This window comes from Quercus lobata, chromosome 7, assembly GCF_001633185.2.
Source record: "Quercus lobata isolate SW786 chromosome 7, ValleyOak3.0 Primary Assembly, whole genome shotgun sequence".
Lineage (NCBI taxonomy): Eukaryota > Viridiplantae > Streptophyta > Magnoliopsida > Fagales > Fagaceae > Quercus > Quercus lobata.
The window spans coordinates 4143695-4165778 of record NC_044910.1 but is presented as its reverse complement, the minus strand read 5'-3'; the positions used below and the strand labels follow the sequence as shown (position 1 = coordinate 4165778).

At 33.4% G+C, this 22084-nt stretch overlaps 2 protein-coding genes and 1 long non-coding RNA gene across 11 annotated transcripts in view; 1 reads left to right on the top strand and 2 right to left on the bottom strand.

Annotated features, from left to right (window-relative positions):
* Positions 1-540: 540 nt before the first annotated feature.
* On the top strand, positions 541-2565 carry LOC115953105. Its single transcript, XR_004083653.1, has 2 exons — positions 541-2201; positions 2239-2565. It is a non-coding gene; the product is annotated as an uncharacterized LOC115953105 (long non-coding RNA).
* LOC115953103 (putative disease resistance protein RGA4) overlaps positions 2065-22084 on the bottom strand; it is an 80102-nt gene continuing 60082 nt past the window's right edge. Inside the window, exons 1-3 of one of the 8 annotated variants that reach the window (XR_004083650.1) lie at positions 3694-4194; positions 2705-3456; positions 2065-2582 (exon numbers count right to left, since the gene is read on the bottom strand). The gene's annotated coding sequence lies outside the window, so the exon portion shown is untranslated. Of the gene's footprint in view, positions 2583-2704; positions 3457-3693; positions 4195-22084 lie in introns of those variants that run through there. The other 7 variants (XR_004083651.1, XR_004083652.1, XM_031070600.1 and 4 more) reach the window with 7 other exon arrangements.
* Positions 15306-20861, bottom strand: LOC115953101 (disease resistance protein RGA2-like). Of its 2 annotated transcripts, XM_031070597.1 has the most exons (3): positions 17808-20861; positions 15663-15730; positions 15306-15568 (listed from the first exon to the last, which is right to left on the bottom strand). In XM_031070597.1, the coding sequence occupies exon 1, from the start codon at positions 20542-20544 to the stop codon at positions 17884-17886; it is 2661 nt and encodes an 886-aa protein (XP_030926457.1). In that variant the 5' UTR covers positions 20545-20861; the 3' UTR covers positions 15306-15568; positions 15663-15730; positions 17808-17883. The 2 variants fall into 2 exon arrangements, with proteins under 2 accessions (XP_030926457.1, XP_030926456.1); XM_031070596.1 differs by lacking the exon at positions 15663-15730.

Sequence of the window (22084 nt, the reverse complement as noted above, 5' to 3'; positions counted from 1 at the left end):
GGCAAAGAGAATTAAGCCTCACATTTTATCAATGGTTGATTTTATAGGCTAAAGACTTCTCTTATATGGATATACTCTACCTAACAAGAGTGGTTAAGTTCCACAGGTGAAGATGATCAACCAGACGTGGAGGAAAGGAGGAGTTACAGCTTGTGACTTTGTAAAATGAGAATGTTGGTGTTACAGTAGTGATACTGGTGAGTGAGTGAGTGTGAACAAATATTTTGTAGCAAAAGAAAACATAAGACGAACAGAAGCCTATAATACGAGACAGGAAAGTGCAATGTTTCTTCTTCACTGTCTCCTATTCTTTTCAGTCAACATCAGTGCTTCAGAATTTCACAAAGGTAGGCCCTTTGCTTGCTTGCTTGCTTCTTTAAAAATTAAGCCCAAATGGAAATCAAATACCAATTAAATTCCAACTTTGACAAGTTTTATGTACAATTTATTAAAAAAAAAAAAATCTCACTTTTTAAAAAAAATACAAGTTTACTTTAGCATACTTTTAACAAAAAGCTAAATAAGTTGATGCTAAATTCACTAATAACATGATATAATTTGGTGAATTTGTTTTATTCCTTAATGTAAATTGCCCTTTCATGTTTCTTTACAGTTTCTATTGCAAAGAATCAAAGATATAAATTGAAAGGCCAATAATTAAGGTGGTTTGGTTGTTCTTGTTTGGCTGCGTATGAGAAATGAAAATTATGAAACCCAATTGAAATTCAAATGCACTTTAAATTCAAATACTATGGATTTGAAATGTTTGGTTTTTTGTGAATCACGTACTTGTGATTGTAAGAGAAATGCAAATTCCCGAGTGTGACAGTGTCCATATCTTAATTTAGATTTGGACTTGGTCATACAGCTCATGCTTAAAAATCAGTATCGCTTTCATTTTCATTTGGTTTATTTTCAATTTACATCTGTATCATTATTTTAAAAATAAAAAGTAAATTATCTCTATTCATTACGTTACGCAAATTTATCATAAATCTGGCACTAAAAATAATACAGTAACACTGATAGCCAATATCCAACAAGCATTGAAACACTGTTTTGCAGATTTAGTACATCAAAGGAAACAGAGCTCAACAATTTCTAAGATATCAATGATTTTGAAAAAGTCTATCTTGATGGGATTGTGCTAAGTTTCATGTTTATTACTAAAACTATCATACAAGTGCCATGCTCCACTAGCTCTATAGTCTTTCACCTTCCCAAATTTTAACAAATGATTTAAGACCTAAAGTGAAAGAGGCTATTTTTTGAGAGGCTTTGAATACAAATGAAAGAACCAAAAGCCTATACCTCTAGAAATAATTTATGGACAAGGAGTTGCTGCAAACACGGTTAGGTGGCAACTTATGAAGCCGAAATGCGTCCTAGGTCATGTGACTGTCACATGACTGGCCAAACTCACCAAATTCTCTAACCACAGGTAGAACTTAACCACTCTCTCTCTCTCTCTCCCAACCCAAGTAAAACAAAACCCCAACCATCTCTCTAATTGACAGTCCCTCTCTCTTTTTTAGTCACCTTTTCTGACTCCACCATCGTTCACCACTGTCACTTGGTGGTGAGAGCCTCTGTTACTCCTACCCAAAAAAAATCAGGTTCCTTCTACTATTTATCTTATGATCTCAGGCTCCCTTGATTTTAATTTACCCAACTCTTTGAGAAAAGAAAAATCTCCCTCTCACACAATCCACGTGAACCAACTCTCACAGAGTCTGGAGAAAATATTCTTTCTAAGTTGGCTTTTGCTTCAAAGAAAAAAGTTGAGATTTTTTTTTTTGCATTCAAAGGAAACTTAGGAAACAATGAAGCGACTACCAGGAATAAGTAAAATGCATTATAGTGAGACTAGAAGCACACATTTAAAGTGCAGATATTCTTGACTTAGAACCAAAAGTACTCCAGTCCAGGCCAACAATTTATCACTCATCACCATAGTTCAGGAGCAATTAAACTATGAAAAGTCCCTTTTTGATACCTATCACTTTGACCAAAATTGCTCTATAGATTACCTCTGTAGTGAATAAAAATGTCAAAAGCTACATGTTCAAGTAAACCCAGTAAAAAATGATATTTCTTAATGAATAATCTCCGATAATTCATACCCAAAAGAAACAAGAAGACAATCCTAACATGCCAAGAACTTGGTATAATCTTTACATATTTGTGCCTATAATCACAAGGTTCACCAGTAATCATTGTGTCAAAATCACGGTCAAGACCATCCATCACTGACAGAGAGCATAAGTAGATCTCCATGCTGTTGTTTTTTTTTATAATTCAACAGCATAGAGATCTACTTATGCTATCTGTTTCCTACAATCATAGGTGCATGTCGTGAGCTATAAACCATTGCAATGAAAATGTGTGTGACCTATAAGAAAGACAGATTCAAAAAAGGGCACACAATGAGACACTAAGCTAATTTGATGGCTAATTCAATGTCTCACTTTGTTGCTTTGACATCATCATGGATTTCGTCACATTAAAACTCTGACATCTCACCAGGAAAAGATGTTTAGCTAAAGGAATCCCTTTTCCTTAGAACAATCTTCCACGAAAACCTAACAAAACATCAAAACAAGAGGTGTCAATTATGTTCAAAATTGTGTAAATCTCAACAAACAATGGAGGAAAAATTTACATGGTATTATGATATAGGTGGTGAACTATATACAATACTCACCAATATCTCCTCAGAATTTTCATCTTGATTTAGAACAATCTTCGGTCTTCAGTCCTCTTAGGGCATTAAGGCCATGCATCCCCCTCTATAGATATGACAATTCTGAAAGTATAAAATACCAAAATTTCATAATAAATTGACATTCGGAACCAGCAATTAATGGCTAAAGCAAACCTCTTGGTAGTCTTCCACTTCCATCAAATTCAACTTCTCATATTGTTGGCCTACCAAATATTCTAATACCATTAGGTATTTTACACCATACGACAAAAGATCAATATTCAAAAAAAAAAAAAAAATTAATTAAAAGATATAGCACAACAAAGAGTTTCATTTGAGTTATTCCAATAACCAAGAAGCAGAGATAAACAATCAATAACACACGACTCAAGTTACTAAAACATTGTGCAAATTAGATAATGCATGAAATATGAATGACATCATAAATATAAACACACATCACTCCATTAACCATTACAACAGTTAATTCACACCACAATATTATTAAAATTATTTACAATACAAGAGAAGGCTGAGACTTTCCATGCTGCATGTTATTGCTGAATTGATAAGCTGCAACATTTTAAACCATGGAATCATTAGATGAGTATAAATTGAAGAAAATCCACTGGTATTATGAAATATATACCCAATGGAATCATTACATTGAACATTGAAAAATAAAAATTTAAAAAAAATATCTCACTAGTTGCAATTTTAAGCACAAGGAACAATCTCCCAAGAACATCTGTCTATTTAGAAACAAGAAGCATCAAATATATTCAAAATAATGCCAATTTCACAAAAATATAGATTTCATACTTCCTTGATAATATGACTTCAAATTGCAAGCTATGTGTGGATTAATTTGTTTTAATTTTTTAATTTCATATTTTACCATCGCATCCACTCTAAGTAAAAAAATACAGACCAAGTAAATTCTTTAACACCATGTTCAGTTCACTTTTTTAGAGAGAGAAAATGAAAACCTTCTAGCAAAGACGATAATTTTGGGCAATCCCAAATCTTAAGAACTTAGATTGGGAAGCCACTCCGGCAATACCGTCAAGTGTTGGCAAATCCTTTAAGCCCTTGGGGTCAGAGTCACTAATTGTGGCAATTGAAAAATACGAGTGTTTGAAGCCTGGTTGGGTAGTCGTCGCCTTTCATAAAATTAAGTTTCTCACAATTTGCAATTTCCAGATATTCCTAAATTGGGTATAACACAAAGGAATTGAAATCAAACAAACCCCAAAACTTCTGCAGCTACAGAAACCAAGAAAATCACAATGTCCCAAAAACTGCGAAATAAAATAGGAAAGAGAGAGAGAGCTGGTGGAGAGAGCAGAGACGGTTAATAAGTGAAGGTGTAAAGAAACCCATTTTCGTAGGTATTTCCTGAGAAGGTTGAGAAAGTGAGAAACCCATTTCTGATAATTCCACTTTCTGTGTTCCGTACTTTTGTAGAGTTCTGTCGTTGCTGTCATTGTTGTGATGTTCATGGCCCTTCTTTGGAACTTGGTAGTTTTCATAGGCCCAAGCCCAAGATGAATGGGTCATTATTGGTTTTATTTTTTATTATTTTTTTAAGAAGATGGTTTGATCTATTTGTTATACCTTTTCTTTGTGTTAATCATAAATTCATAATCAGCACAACAGCAAAAGTATATTTAGAACCACTAATCTAACAAATCTAACCTGATGTCTTGGATTGATAAATTAATAGGTTGGGTTAGGTCCAATTTTATCCTTATTTTTATTCTAAGCTTAGGTTGGAACAAATTTGACTTGGCGAAATTATAAAAAATGTAAACAGTTTTAACCTACACTATTGATAATTTGAAAATTATATTTTTAATTTGTTAGTTTGATTTATTATGAATTTTAAGACTTAGTTGGAATATGATGTCCAATTATGTAAATTGCAATTATATATTAAACAATTAGTCTAAAATTTATTTGGAATATGATCATGCTTCTTGTTATTATTATTACTTAGAGTCTAACAGAAAAATGAAAATTTATTTTTATTCCTAGATTGCATTAACAATGAGAATAGTTCTTGTCAATAAAATATTTGGTTATACTAGATCTAGTAGCCCTCAACACTACAAGCCGAAGACTTGATTAAAAGATCCCTAATAAAAGTCAAAAGATTCATAAACCTAAGACTTGAAAGAGATAGGCCACCTGGTGAAATTTTTAGTTTAAACAATGACATATTTTTTCATAGTTTTAAGATATCTTAGTTGACTATGATTAACTTGTGACTTATTAAGAATTTATCCTCCTAAAAAATGAGCAGAACTAGAAGAGGGGAAAGAATTTGCATATACCTAAACATTCTCTATGCCTATATGAATATTAATCACCATGGTAGGAGGTTATACTTGCCATGTCCTAAATAGTATCTCCCAAGAATTTTTAATACAAGCTATGACAATTTCAATCTTCAATCCTCTTAGGACAGTGAGACTATGCAATCCCTCCAATACAGACGAAAACGTTGGATGTATGAAACTCAAAACTTACAAAATGAATTAATATTGGGAAGTAGCAATTGAAGGGTAAGGCAAAACATCTTGCTTGGTAGTCTTCCACTTCTATCACCATTAAGCTTTTCACAATGTTGGATTTACCAAAATTTTCAAAATCATTAGGGAATTCATACCATATGGCTAAAAAATCAAATCTCCACATATGAATAAATTTTTTTAAATAAACATATAAAACACACAAAAAGTCTCATTTGAGTAACTCCATACAAGTAGAGAAAAACACGCAATAATAAATATATCTCTTATGTACTAGGGCATGAGGAAATTGAAAAACCTAAGTCCTTCCCCAAACTAAAGCTGTAGCCAAACATTGTTGGAGGCTTGGCTCCACATACTATCTTAATTTCTCTTGCTTTATTCTTACCTTGTTGGGGAGGATTTTTTTTGTTTTTGTTGGGTTGGGGGGGGGGGGGGTGAGAGATTAGCTCTTCTAAAGTAATCATTCCCTATGCAAATTACATATAACTCTAACACTATATAACAAGCATCGATCAAAACACTATTTTGCAAATTTAGGATAGCAAACAAAGCAAACCTGAACATAGTGAAAGATATAACTAATCCTGAAGACTCATAAATGATGCTTTCTTTGATCAATAAGATTACTATTACAACAAAGAATTATAATTCATTATAAAGTATTCAAAATTATTTTACAAGGTAAACCAGCCAAGAATGATAGGAGCTTTAACTTTCCTAACAGTTTAGTCCCAAGACAGACCAAAGAGACCCAATTCTTCTTAGATAATCAAAAGGCATTTTCACTTGAAACAACTTAAATTTTTAAGATCAGCAAATGCTTAATTCACATCAAGAGCAACACTAGTATCTGTAGAGCTAGATTTTTGTAATCTCAAGTGCAAAGATCCTTCAAGTCACTTCTTGTGTTCAAAAGCGGCCAGGTAATTTGACACCTCCCATATACGAGTATAATTCATCTATTCAAGAATATGGCATTGATACTCTTTTTCTTCCAAATGACTATCTTCTTAAGATCATGCTATCTTATCAAGGATTCCATCATTTTCAAACATATATTGTCCAACTTTAGGTTTGTGACTAGAAACTTCCCCATCTATGAGGTAGTTGCTTTCATCCTTGATGATGACTCCATGTTCACAAGCCAGTTCTTCAGACTTGAGCCAAAGCCTCTGCCAAATTGCATCCCCCATTCAGCCTTTATACAAAAAGATGCCAAATTACTTTTCAACTCATTTGCATGCATACCCCAACTAGTTGCTTGAAAAGAACGAAATTATTCGAAGGGAAAAAAATATTAAAAATATAATATTACCTCAATGACCAGAGAGGAAACAGGTATATTAAAATGATAGTGACAACAAATCATTTACCCAGTATTCAATCATCTTACCAGAATACTTGGCACTGCCAGTTTACATGAGCTTTTGACAGTGGAATGCCTCATTTATATGTTTAGTTGATACTTAAATCATTTACTTGAATAAAATGGAACAAAATTAATGAAAATATAAAAATCCATAAATATTATTGTACACAAAAGATTTCAATCACTTTTCTTGTCCATGATAAAATTAATTTATCCATCTATAATGTATTCAAGAGTTTCCACAATCAAATTTTATGCGAAGATCAAATAATTGTCAACAAAAGCAATAGCCTTCTCAGTATTTTGACATAATTTTCAAGGAAATGCATCTAGGAAGATTTATTAAGACAATCATCTTACCCAAATACTTGGCTACCTTGGCACAGTCAGTTTGAATGGGCTGCTCACTATGGAATGTCTCATTTATAATTTATGCTTCAATTGCAACATGAATCTTCTTCTTTTTTTCTTAATTACCTTTTGTCTTAATCTTTCCACTCAGTTTATGATATGTCTTCATGTTTCTAAGAAGACTGAGGAAAGTTTAGACATTGAAACCATCAATCACAAAGTGACACCATGCACTTGAAGCCCCATATGCACAAATTCACCAAGAAAAGTTGATGCCCTTCTCATTATATGATAAAATATAAAGTCTATATAGACATAAATGAGAAAATATATTTCAAGGTTAAAACTAATTCAATAGAAATATGGCCCTTTATGATTGAAACTGTGACTTTCTCAAGAAAGATCAATAAGAAGAGAGTAGCAACCAAAAATTTGGTTCATCATTTCAAGTTCATAGATACTTAGTTGTGAAGTTTTCTCTAATATTCTTATACACACAATGAGAGTACAATTAATAGAACACAACTGCACAGAGAACTATCTCCATGAAAAGGTGAGGAATATTTATTCAAAAAGCTAAATATTTACTCCTAAAGTGACTAGTAGCATGACTTTTTGAAAAATAATATTTCTTTAAGAACCTTGCAAGCTTATTATTGCTCCTTATTATCAAAAGCGACTGGCAGCTGACCTTATACTCGATTGGGAGAAGTCCTGTTCTTATCATCCTCAGTCATACAACTGCATAGAACTTCAATGCATTCCATCACAGGTGACCTCATCCATTTGTCCAAAACGTTGCCATGATTTGGGACTTGGTTGGACCTGGAAATAAAAGGTAATATGGGCAGGTAAATGGATTTCCTCCAAGCTATGACTGATAAGATACAGCTTGTAACATATAAACAAGGAGGTTAAAAATGACTAGATATATCGCCTTCAACCTTGTGAAGAAAATTTATGAATGAGATTGGTAGAATGAGTAATGAATTCTTATAAGTGCTTGTGTTATTATTCATGATTGTACATCTTGGAAGGTCCCACCTATCATATGATCCAAGTTCACATAAGTGCCTGTGAAACGGTGAAATCGTGTTTTTAGTCCACGTGACAGTGTGTATAGTGAGTGTACAATAGCAAATGTGTGATAATTATTATCCAATGGAAGGGGAAAAAAAAAAGATTGAAACTATAGAATCTATGAGTTCTAGAAAGTCGAGCAACAAAACCAATTCATGGTGGAGACTGTGCTACGGCCCCGCCGACATCAATGAGTCTACTATGTTGGAAGTGCCGTGAGCTTGTGAACTCTTGAGCAAATTGCAACCTTCGCCATTTGGTCACCACATCAATGAGTTTTAGAAAAGTGTCAAATTTTAATAAAACCAAGCCCCCTTCTAGCGTGGCAACAATAAAATCCTTCATCTTTGAAACAATCATAATAAAAATGAAACATTCATAAAATGAGTACTAATAAGCATGGCAACAATAAAATCCCAAGCTATACATCTTTAATTGTATAGCTTGGGATAATCAAAAGGCATTTTCACTTGAAACAACTTAAATTGTTACGGTTGTCAAATCCTTAATTCACATCAAGAGCAACACTAGTACTTGAAGAGCTAGATTTTTGTAACCTTAAGTGCAAAGATCCTTCAAGTGTTCAGAAGTGGCTTGGTAATTTGGCGTCTACCATATATTTATGAAAATAATTCATCTATTCAAGGATATGACATTTATTCTCTTTTTCTTTCAAACGACTGTTTTCTTAAGATCTTGACTATCTTATCAATGTTTTCATCATTTTCGAACATATATTTGTCCAGCTTCATGTTTGTCACTGGAAATAAGGTTTCCCTTATTGTTGAGCTTTCTTCTTTGATGATGACTCAATGTTCACTAGAAATAAGGTTTCCCCCATTTAGCCTTTTTCACTAAAAGATGCCAAATTACTTTTCAACCCATTAATTTGCATGCATATCCCAAGATCAATTGCCTGAAAAGTAAGATAATATTTGGAGAGAAAAAAATTAAAATAATATAATATTACCTCAATGACTAGAGAGAAAACAAGGTAAATTAAGATGATAGTTTTAAAAAAAATTTAAAAAAGAAAAAAGAAAAAGAAAAGTAAAAGGGAAGTGCTGAAAAAGTCCTCTGAAAATCAATTGGACAAGAGAATGAAAATAAGTTAATTAAAATATGAAAATCCATATATAATTAGACACAATAGCCTGCAGTCACTTTTCTCATTATTTTAACATAATTTGCAAGGATATGCGATATGTATCTCTTATAGCCAGTGCTCAATCATCTTACCTAAATAATTGGCAGTTAGTTTACATAAGCAGCTGACAGTGGAATGTCTCATTTGCATGTATGGTTCAATTGATTCATGAATCATTTATTTATTACATTTTTTCTTAATCTTTCCAGTCAATTTATGTTCTGTCTTCTGGTTGTTAAGAACAAAAAATATTTGGGACATTGACACCATTAAGCACAAAGTGACACTGTATAGCTGAAACCTCATATGGATCATTGTATGATACAATCTAAAGTCAATATAGACTTAAATGAGACAATTTGACTTTGAGATTACCACTAAACCAGGAGAGATAAGGCCATTTATGATAGACACCATGACTTTCTCTAGAAAGATCACAAGAAAAGGGTAGCCACTAAAAATTGGGTTAATTATTTCAAGTTTTTTTTTTTTTTTTTTAATCTTTTGTAAGCGGTTTAAAGTTGATAGATACTCAGCTACAAGGTTTTCTCTATTGTTCATATACACACAAAGAGAGCACAATAACAAGACATCTTTAACAAAGCGTAACACTAAATTAATTGAGGAAACAAGAATGACAGAAATAGAACCAGGATGCCCTTCAAGAAGCAACAGGAGAGCCAAAGAATAATTAAGAGAAAGGAACTTCATAGAGAATTATCTCCACGAAAAGGTGAGGTAGAAGTGATGCCAATATATATTGGAAAAGCTAAATGTCTACTCCAGAAGAGACTGGCAGCATGACTTCTCAAAAAAAAAAAAAAAAAAAAAAAAAACAAAAAACAACATGGACACTTGCAATGTCAATAACTTAACATATCTCTAAGAACCTTGCAAGCTTGTTAATGCTCCTTGTTATCAAATGTGACAGAAGTTGAACTTATTCTCAATCTTGAGCAGTCCTGTTCTTATCAACCTCGATTAATAGAAATTCAAGTCATGTCCACCATAGGTGACCTCATCCATATGTCCATAACCTTACCCTGATTTTGGACTTGGCCAGACCTGAAAATAAAAGGTAATATGGACGTGTAAATGGATTTCCTTCATGCTAGAACTAATATGATACACTTTATAACATATAAGAAAGGAGCTTAAAAATGACTAATATGTTGTCTTCAACCTAATTAAGAAAAACGATAAAGAGTTTGAGATTGGCAGAACTAGCAATGAATTCTTCTAAGTGCTTGTGTTCTTACTCGTGATTGTACATCTTTGAAGGTGACACCTATCATATGACAAAGTTCACGGTGGGGGACAAGGGTATCTACCTGAAAAATCCAAACATGCAGGATAGCATTAAGCAAGATAATACTAAGAAAGAAATAACAAAGGGAGTGCAAATGACCCATCACTCTTTTGTTCTCTACATTGAGTAAGCTGTAATAATATAGGCTCCAAAATAGGTTAATTGATTATAGTTGTTGGTATATTCTCTTTAAATGAAAGAAATTGATGATGATAATAACAACTCTGCAGATTTGAAAACCTCATCCATAACAAGAATATTTTATGGAAATGGAAACTGGAAAAGAATTACCAAAACACTCATTGATCCCCCGCCCCCCTTTCTCTCCTTGAGAAAAGAATTCAAACAGAAAACACGACAATCATGTGTGAGAATTAATCACTTACACTATCAACCACTATTTCGTCTACAGTTGTATTTCTAGTCAATGAGTTAACAAGACTAGGCAATTGTTCAGAAGAACTTTCTACACGAAAAATATTCTTATTTTTTGTGTTTACACCCCATGATTCTACAAGTGAAGGATCCTTTGTGTTTTCTACATCAAGATATGCACAATATCCGGATGTAAGAACAATTTGGTGAGGCATAGAAAATTAGCGGAGAGACTATAAGGAACATGTCCTACAAATATAAGTAATTAGGGCCTAATTTATTAAAGGAAAGTAAATCAACTGGTCTATTTAAAAATTACTCCACCATGCCAAAATAATCAACAATTTTTCAGTGAAATTTAGATGTCTGCCTTTCTTACAAGTTTGTACACTGCCACCACCAAGGATTACAAAGGAAATGCCAGTGCCACACTATTTTTTTTAGTCGTACATTACACACACCCAATAGGTCTTGAATGCACTGTCTACCAAGCACTTGCAAGGGGAGAAGGATGCCAGTTGAGCGAGAGCTCATTGACCATACTCATGCCACACTTCTGTCAATATGCAGCAAAAAAGCAAATCTGCAACCACAGATCACTTGTAGGGGTTTAATTTCTTTTGCATGCAAAGGAAACTTATAGGAAAAAATGATGCGACTAATTACGATATGTACAATGCATTTATATAGCAACAATAGAATCACACATTTAAAGTGTAGATATTCTGGACACAAGACCAAAAGCACTCCATGACAATAATTCCCATATTAAATATTACGTACACCCAAAATAAGAAAAAAAGGAAATACTAACTTGCAAATCACTTGGTGTGATCTTAAAATTTGTGCCTATATAGACAAGGTTCAATAGCACTCATTTTTTTTCAAATTCACTGTCATGACCACCAATGGAGTCAACTGACGGCAAGATTCACCATCACTAACAGGCAACACTAGCAAATGCCCATGCTATCATTTATATTCATAAGATACTAAGTTCTAAATTGTTCTATATAGGTAGAACTGCTATGGTGATTCTAGCAGTACCAATATTCACAAGTACATGTTGCTACGTTCAAAGTATTCATAATTGTAGCTTAATAGTTTTAAAACGAATAGAAAACATGGACAAAGGAGTCTGGAAAAACCATACAGCAAGAACAATAAGATAGTAGGGGCAGGCTCCTGTCCATGAGAAAGCAGCATCAAATGAATGCGATATGGCTTACTCCTGCGTTCTTAAGAGCAAAAGATCTGGACAAAGTCATGTCTAGTGTGTCAGGATTAATTGCAAGATGGGAAATTCATCTAAGAGATTATTAGTTAAAATTAAGAAATCGGGATATTAAACAATGGATTAACAACAATTCCATCATAAATTTATTTCTTATCAACAGCTAGAAAATTAAGAAATTTCTAATAGAAAGTTTACCAAAAGGATGGTCTTGCCAAAATATTAGCCTCAACAAAAGCAAAGATGAACATAGCTGATGAGATGATAATTTCGATAAAAAAGGACTGTGGTAAAGTCCCCTGGACCAGAACGAGTAGATAATATTACTTGTAAAAATACTAAACTACTGATATTTTCCAAAACCAATGGGTTATCTATATGAAATGCCATTGTTTAAAGAACCAATTTGTGCATAGAAAATGTAATTTAACTACTGATTGTTCACCTAAATATGTTCAATATTTTATGATACTTCTGTTTTTGGGGAACTTTTAGCATATATGATGCAATGACTTACAATATTATTATAAAGTTCTCAAACTTTCTTCAGACAAAAAACAGAGCTGTCATCTTTAAAAAATAATGTAGTGCCACCACAACTAAAGAACAAAGATAAAAGGTATAGATTGTGCGGAAGAAGTGTGACAAATCCATTGGAAGAGAGAGAGAGATGTGCTTAACATTCAACATCCCTTGCCAAATTATAATTGGTAAATTAGGCATGAAATTTTCATAGGGATCTATGCTTAGCTATGATTATTGTGAAAACTATATGTAAGAACAATCTAAGGGATTTGGATCTATGTAAATTGACTTATCAGATTTCACAACAATGAATTAAAAAGTTCCCTGTTTGACCTGAGTAAACCAAACTAATTCCAATCCTACCTTAAACACTTCCGATCAAAAAGTGTGGTGTCGTTATTCTAGATGCCTCTTGCCCATAAATTTCATCGATTTTACCCTATAAAGTGCAAAGGAAACCTTATACCACAGCTGTAATGACACCACACTTCTTTGCAACTGAACTTAAATTGGAGATCAAATTATTAAACATGCATTCATCAAGAAGTAACTAGATCATGAGTAGTACAATTTTAAACTCTTTGCATATGTTGATAGGCTGTAATTCCAAATTTTCATTGAGGAACACTCATCAACTGAGTATTCATAAGCATGTCAACAATGAAATCCCAAGTTATACATCTTTAACATTATCCATGCAAGTAAAAGCAAAACAAATAACATTGTAGAGCATGCATGCAAGGAGAAAGACATAACTTAATTTTAATTTTTTTCTCCATATCCCACCTTATATAGCTACCAAGGAATTTCTAAAGCTTGAGCATAATAATAATAACCTTAGGGCTTTATCATGTCTTCATGAGTCAGTAGATATCACAGGTGCATGTTGTGAGCAAAAAAACTATTGCAATGACAACATAGATTTTCTACCAAAATCAGCAGCTAGTTTTGAGAGAGCCATGCATGTCCTATGAGAAAGACTGATTCAAACAAGGGATCTCAAACAAGCAACTAAGCTAATTTCATGGCTGATTCAATGTCTTTGTAAGGTTGAATTTAATCAACCATTTTATTGGCTTTATTCCGTGCCAAATTTACTTGTATTTCAGCATTTAGTAACCTTGTATTTAGGTGGGTTTGTTGTAAGGGTAGTGAGTGAGATAGAGTGTTGATTGCTCAAGAGTGTGCAAGAAAACAGAGACTCGTGGGTGGCTCGCGGCTTCAAGCCGCCAGACGCAGCACACGTGCCAAGCATGCCAGAAGGTGAATAGTTATGTTAGCTGGAGCACTACAGGACAAAACAGGACAACTAGCCATACGGTTATCTCGCGACTGGATCTCGTGACTCAGTCAAGTCGCGAGGTCAAGCCGCGAGCCACCCCTATTTTGTAAATCCTATCGTCTCACATTCCTCTCTTACTCCAGTATAAATACTCCTTTTACCCACAAATGAAAGAGAGCTTCCAGAGAGAATTTTAAGAGAGAAACCCTAAAGAAAAACAAGATTGATTCACCCACAATCTATACATTAGAGTCTTTTCAAATTCCTCAACTCTCTTCCTCTCCATTGTCACATCCTTGAGAGGCATTTTACCAAACCTTGTTCTCACCATATTCATCACTGTGAGAGGGCTGTTTGGATTTCTGGGAAGCAGTTAGGAAGGAACCAATCTACATTGGTTGATGCTACGGTCTAGTAGCGGAATCCGAGAAGTTAGAAAAGAAAAAGGTTCGGTGCAACCTCGTTGGAGCAAGAAGCTTGGAGGGCTTAGGTACATTGGGTAGATTAGGCTTGGAGGGTCTATTGCTATCCATGTATCCCGATTACATTTTCTAGTGGATTGTTTACCGCTTGGAGGGCGGCGGAGAGGTTTTACGCCGAGGGCTTCGGTTTCCTTTTCGATAACACATCGCGTGTTGTCTTTGTGTTTGCATCTTCCTTCCCTTTTTTCTTTGCCTTTTATTATCTGCTGTGGGTTGTGTTTTTAATTTGGCTTAGATAGTTTTTCCAATTCCGTATTATAGCTTATGATAATTTTCCGCACACTAGTTGTTTGACATAATGCTTGAATTGATTAAGTTGTAATTTGGGGGTCTAAACGTTCAAGGGTGTTTTTACACTATTTGAACTTTCAGTCTTTCTTTGTTGCTTAGACATCATGGATTTAGTTAAATTAAAACTCTGATATCTCACCAGGAAAAGATGTTTTAAGCTAAAGGAATCCCTTTTTCTTAGACAGAATGATCTTCCAAGAAAATCTGAAACTTCATAAACAAGAAGTGTCAAGTGTATTCCAAATTATGTGAATCTCAACAAACAATGGAGGCCAAATTCACCTTGTAATATGATATAAGAGGCAAATTATACACAATACTCACCAATATCCCCTTGCCATTTTCAATTTGAATTAGAACAATCTTCAGACTTCTGTCCTTGTATGGCATTAAGGCCATGCATCCCCCTCAGTAGATATGACAATAGGTAAATATAAAATACCAGCAATTAATGGCTAATGCAAACCTTTTGGTAGTCTTCCACTTCCATCAAACTCAACTTTTCATATTGTTGGCTTACCAAATATTCTAATACCATTAGATATTTTATACCATAAGACAAAAGATCAGTCTTCAAATTAAAAAAAAAAAAAAATAATAATAATTAAAAGACAAAGCACAACAGAGAGTTTCATTTCAGTTACTCCAATAACCAAGAAGCAAAGATAAACAATCAATAACACATGACTCGAGTTATTGAAACATTGTGCAAATTTGACAATACATGAAATATGGATGAAATCATAAATGTAAATACACATCATTCCATTACCAATTACAACACTTAATTCACACTACAATATTTAAAAAAAAAAAAAAAAAATTACAATACAAGAGAAGGCTGAGACTTTCCATGCTGCATGTTATTGCTGAATTGATAAGCTGCAACATTTTAAACCATGGAATCATTAGATGAGTATAAATTGAAGAAAATCCACTGGTACTAAGAAATGTATATCTTAATTAGGCATCATACTTTGTAAATTTGGAAACGATATGTTTGGCTCCGCAACAAAAGATTTTATGATGTACAATCCTTCAACACTTAATAAAAAAAAATGGTGTGTAGAAGAGGTTAGTTTGCTAATCCAAGCTTTTGTTCAAGAAGAAAAAAGCATATAGATAGACAATTTAAAACCCGAAACTATGGCTCATTTTAATATTATAAAAATATCATCCTTTTTTTTAAAAATAATTAGAGTGGATTTAATGTTGCTAATGCACAACACTGTTTGAATATTGAAATTAATAAAAAAATGAGATATAGTGGCAATTTTAAGCACAAAGAACATCCCTTTCTAAGAGAACAACCTCCCACTAACATCGTACTAATTTTGAAACAAGAAGAATCAAATATAATCAAAATAATGCCATTTTCACAAATATATAGAATTCATACTTCCTTGATTTTAAATTGTGAAATATGACCTTCAATTGCAAGTTATGCATGGGTCGGGTTAATCTGTTTTTACTTTTTAATTTCATATTTTAGCATAGCATCCACTCTTAGCAATAAAATAATAGGCTAAATAATTTCATTAACACCATGTTCAGTTCACTTTTAGACAATGGCGGTTCTAGGGATTCTTTTTAGGGTGGTCATTAAAAAATTAAATTAAACAAAATTTAATAAAAATAAAACTTGAATATATCGACATCTCACACACATACACACACACTCAAATATATAAAGTTTTTAAATTTCCTTTTACAATTTTTCATATTTTGAAATCGTTGTATGATAGCTTCATTATTAAAGCTATTAGCTATATCTTTTTCAATGTATACAACCAAGCAATTATTAAACTATTGATCTCTCATAACAATAAAAAAAAAATGCATCATCCTTTTTTATGATTTGTTCGAACCAATTTTTGTATTCTTTAAGCTAATTAGGATAAAATCTATGCAATGCTCCACTAATTTCTTTTTTAGGGAAACATGGCCTAGAGGTCAACAAGAACCTCTTTGTAAATATGCTCTTCTTAATTCATCCAGATCATTAGGATGAAAAGATGAGACATTTTATCATAACCTAGGATTTGAAAGAAGATTATTCAAGTCAATACAAATTTTCTTAGAAGATGGATCTTGGAATACAAGTGATTTCCTTATAAGAAATTTGTTCGTAGTACTAGGAAAAGAATAAAGGGTAAACAATTAGTTTTTTTTTTTTTTTTAATGTATTCAACTTAAGCATTCAATCATTACATTAATCATGTTCAGTGAAGTATTCAAGTATTACTCTAGTGCATATGCGTGTGTACAAAATGTATCAAATAAATTTAACAAAGTTAGCTAAAAACTAAAGCAAGTACTAATAGACTAATTATTTGAAAATGTGCATTTTTTAGAAGAAAAAAAATATATAACCATTTTAAAATATGGTTATTGAAAACACAATTTAAAAAATCACAATTAAACATTTGGTTTAGGCTAATTTGTATTTTTTTAGGCAAATTTTGAGAAGTTTTATGTACCACAACATTTCACAACAAATCCTAAATAGTAAATTGCTATTAGTTCTAATTTGAATTTACTATTGAAATTACATTTTTATCCAATAGTAATAGTCAGTAATAATTTGCCACTTAGAATTTATTTGTAAAAGTGTTGTGAAAATTTTGTGAACATAGTATTTCTCACAATTTTTTAGTTCAAACCAAAATTTTGGAGATATCAAATTCTATTTTTAATAGGCTCACATTTTTATTTAGGCTGTCTAAAGTCTTTTTTAGGGTGGTCAAGATTTTTTTTCCATATTAATTTTAAATTTTTCTTCAAGGTATATAAAAAGAATTTTCAAGTCAAGGTGGTCATGTGACTATCCTGACTAACAAGTAGAGCCACCCCTGTTTTTAGAGAGAGGAAATGAAAAGATAACAAGATTTTTAAATGTTGTGCTTGATGTGTCAAAAGGAGAGAAAAGAAAATTATGTATAAAAAATAAATTTATGAATCAAATAGTAAATAACATTCAATTGACATGAAATTTGACATGTTTATTAAGAATATAAAAAACGTATAATTTTGTGCAAAACCAAAAAGGGAGCAGTGTTTGTCCTGTGGCAGTGTAATAACCTAAATACTAGGTAGGAGAGGAAGAAGAGTTAAGCCTTACCTAATCATTCCGTCAATGCACGTGCTTTAAAATGAAAAAGAGGGCTTCATTATCAAGTCATGGTTGATAATGAAGTCTAATTGCAGCATGCGTCCCCCCCGACTTCGATTGGATGGAGTATTCCATCTTTCTCATAAAATGCCAGAGCGGGACCTGTTGCCCGATAAGTAAATTTTATAAAAATAGGCCTGGGCTTTGTAATGGGCCAAGATTGACGCAGATAATTATTATCAGTGCTCACTTCTTTTAGGGCAGTGAGGCGATGCATCCCCTCTGGTAAAGAGGATAATTTTGTGCAACGCAAAATCTTAAGAATTTGAAGTGAACTGAGATCTGGAAGCCACTCCGGCAATGCTTCCAAGTTGTGACAATGAGCAATAGAGAGGAGCTGTAAAGTGCTGGCAGATCTTTTAAGGCCTTGGGGAAAAGCCACTAGTTGTGGCAATTTATTGATCGAGAGTAATCGAAGGCTCGTTGGGTAGTCCTCCCCTTCCATCAAAGTAAGCTTTTTACAGTCAGAGATTACCAGTATTTCCAACATATTTAGGTCTTTCATACCGCTCGGCAAAGAGATCAGGCTTTCACATCTTTCAAAGCTCAACCTGCGAAGAGCAGTGAGGTGTTGGATGCCGTCAAGAAAATACTCTAGTTTGGGACAATTGTGAAAGATCAAAGTTCGAAGAGAACGCAGACACCCGATCCCATTGTGTGGAAAACACATCTGTTTTGTGAGTATCAACAAATATCTAAGGCTAATCATCTTCCTTATATCTCTTGGCAACTCTTCCAGCTCTTTACAGCCATCTAGCATCAAAGTTTCCAAATTTTGCAGCTCACAAATGGAGTTGGGAAATTTCTTGATATGCTCGTTCCACCGTAAGTCAAGATATCTCAAATGTTTCAAAGTACCAATGGAGCTTGGCAATACCTCAAATGTTGAACGTCTTAAATCTAGTAGCCGCATGTACTTAAACCTTGACATGCATATTTCCAAAGGGAATTCTTTGATATTAATAGAATGTCCAAATTCACTTGGGAGAATAATCGTCCATACGGTATCTTTCAACTTGTGCAACATTGTTGTCACTTCATTAGAACCCAAATTGTGGTCCAAAATTGACACATATCGAGCCTTATCATAATTGTTGGTGTTGTTGCTGTTTCCAATCAAGCAAAAATCATTTTGTGCAACATATAATGAAAGATCATGCAACAAATCATGTATTTTAAATACAAAATAATTAGGATCATTGTCCTGTAGGCTATGTGTTTCATATGAAGAACTCCAAGCAGGAGCTTCTTGGAAAAATGATCTTGCCAATAACTCCTTTGCATATTGTTGTCCAATATCTTCCAACTCTCTAGTACTTTTGTCCGGCTTTTGGAGGAGCCCATTAGCCATCCAACATTGAATCAATTCCACACTGTCATATTCATAATCTTTTGGATACAATGAGCAATAAGCAAAACAATGTTTTAAGTATAATGGCAATTCATTGTAACTCAATCTTAACGCTGGTAAAATGTCATTTTCCTCTTGCTCTAGTTTCCATATCTCATTATCCCTTACAGAGATCCATTCAAGCTCATCGGTTTTAGAATAAAGTATGCTCCCTAAAGTCTTCACAGCCAAAGGAACACCTCCGCATTTTTTGACTATCTGGTCTCCAAACTCTACCAATTTTGGATCTCTGTCCTCTCCTTCCTTGAATGCACATCTCAAGAACAAGCGCAAACAATCATCCTTAGAAAGACCTTTCAATTCATGGATGGGTCCAAAAGCCATCACTGAGGCAACTTTTTTACTGCGTGTAGTGACAATAATTTTACTTCCTTTGGCACCTGTTAACAAAGTTTTCAAATCATTCCATTTATTACGTTTTTCATTCCAAACATCATCCAAAACAATTAAAAACTTTTTCCCTTTCAAAACGTTTCGTAAACTGGCTTGCACCTCATCTAGACTCATGTTCTCATCTATATGCATCTTCTCGCTATTTTCACGAGCTGCAGACTTAAGGATTTCTTTTGCCAATTTTTTAACATCAAAATCCACTGACACGCATACCCATACTCTAGGAGAAAAATTCCTTTTAACCATTTCATCATTATACACTGACTGGGCAAGTGTGGTCTTGCCCATACCTCCAATTCCAACTATTGGAATCACAGAAACATTACCATCATCATCTGGTTGCATCAGAAGATGTATTATCTCTTGCTTGTCTTTATCCCTCCCAATAACATCAGAACCAGTGACAAAGGAGTGAGTTTCCCTGACGACAATATGCTTATCGTCAAGTTCCCTCTCCTGAAGATTAAATTGATCACTAACCTTTTTTATCCCTTCTAACCTCTCTCTAATCCCCTTCATTCTATGACCCATTTTAAAACGGAAGGCAAGTGGATTAGAACACGAAAAGAAACGGCGTACCTTTTTACCAGTGCTCCCATATGTTTTCACCACTTGCTTCCGTAGAGCTTCACACTCGAATTCATCCATCACATCCACTGCATCATAAAGCACATCTTTGAGTTCCCCCAGCCAAAGACTAAGGCCACGTTCTTTTGCTTGCCTCTCCTCGGCATCCAACAACTTAGCTTGGATGGCAGACATGGTGAGCTTAAGATTTTTCAGATCGCTTTCAATGCCCCATGCCAAGCAAATCTCTTGGTAAGCAATGGATCCTAGCTTCTCAATGACTTTTTCCGCAACAGAAGAGACCAACTCCGTCATGTTTACTGAGGTGGAGGAGGGGGGAGAGTTATTGTTGTTCTTATTTTATCAATGAGGGTGCTGCAAAGTGTTTATTGAAGTGGAGGAAGGGAGAGTTATGGTTGTTTTTTCTTTGTTAAATGAGAATGTTGCCTCTGATGGTGTGAAATATTAAATATATTGGAACCAACTTTGGCCCTTGCGTTCTCATGAGGTATGCTTGCTAGTGAAGTCAAGCACAAATACCACTTGCTTTATTCTCCATTTATGTCACTCATTCTTTTCTCCAACTAGACACTCTTACTTTATTCTTCTTCATTTTGCCTCCCTGATCCATCCACTCCTTACCCTCTCTAACTTGGTTCTTTGCCTTTTCGTGAAGTATGCATGTCAATGAAGTAAGGCTCAAATTCTGCCTTTTGCTCCACAAGCTATGTGGGCATAAAATTACAAGCAATGTGATCATATACATTGTTCGATGGAATTTTAATACTAACATTTAGCTTTATGTATCCACTACTCTGTGTGTCCAAAAAAAAATTCTGCTCAAGCAATGTGGGCATCATGTGGGACAATCCATCAATTACGATAGGACGAAGATTATGACCTTTTCATTTTACTCCAAAAGACAGGAAGGTATAATTACCCTTAATCACAAGGAACTAATTTGTAAAGTTTCAAAAAAAAAATTTGTAAATTGTAATTACGCTTTATTTTGCCTTTGTTTTGGGGTTAGCCTTTGTTTTAGGTTCGTTTACATATATCTTTAATAAATTGGGCAAAATACAAAAAAGACATCCTAGAGTTTGATCATTTTATCTTCAATGAGGTGAGTGGATGAGAGTCTGTGAATTTTTCTATGAAAACATAGGTGTCTGCAAGTCTGTAAAACAAAATTGTTCTGTCTCACTTCTATCAAATGTGATTGATGTGCCACTTTATTATTAAAAAGAATTTTTTTTAAATAGAATTTAATTATAAAAAGACAAAAATGTGTTTTGATAATTAAAGATAAAATGAAGAAATTTTTTTTGATGAATAAGAAAATGGTGCTTGACCTGCAAACACAACAAAGAAAAAAAAAATACAAATAGCTTTTATATTTGCTTACAAAAACTCAATATTTAATTGGTATATTAAGTTTAGGAGCATAATGCAGAATTAAGTTGTATTAATAAGTCTTCTAAAAAAAAAGTTGTATTAATGAGGTGCCCGTCTATCTCAATTCTCAACCAACAACTGGGTCATTTCAACAAAAAAATAATAATAATAACAATTAGGTAATATATGTTTTTTTATAAGGCGAAAATACTATTTTGATCCCTACATTTTGGTGTAGTAATCAATTTGGTCCCTACCGTAACTCACTAACTGAAAATGTATACGTGGCAAACGGTTTACATTGTTGGCACACACGGGACTAAAATAATAATATAAAATCAAATAATTAAATATTGAAAAAGCCACATAAGCATTTTAATAAAAAAGAAAATTCCATATCAAAACAAAAAAATTCTGATAAAATTAATTGAAAGAAAAAAAATAAAGAAAATGATTTTTT

Excerpts from the sequence above, each read along its gene's own strand:
- LOC115953101 (XM_031070597.1), bottom strand. The coding sequence starts at position 20,544 with ATGACGGAGTTGGTCTCTTCTGTTGCGGAAAAAGTCATTGAGAAGCTA.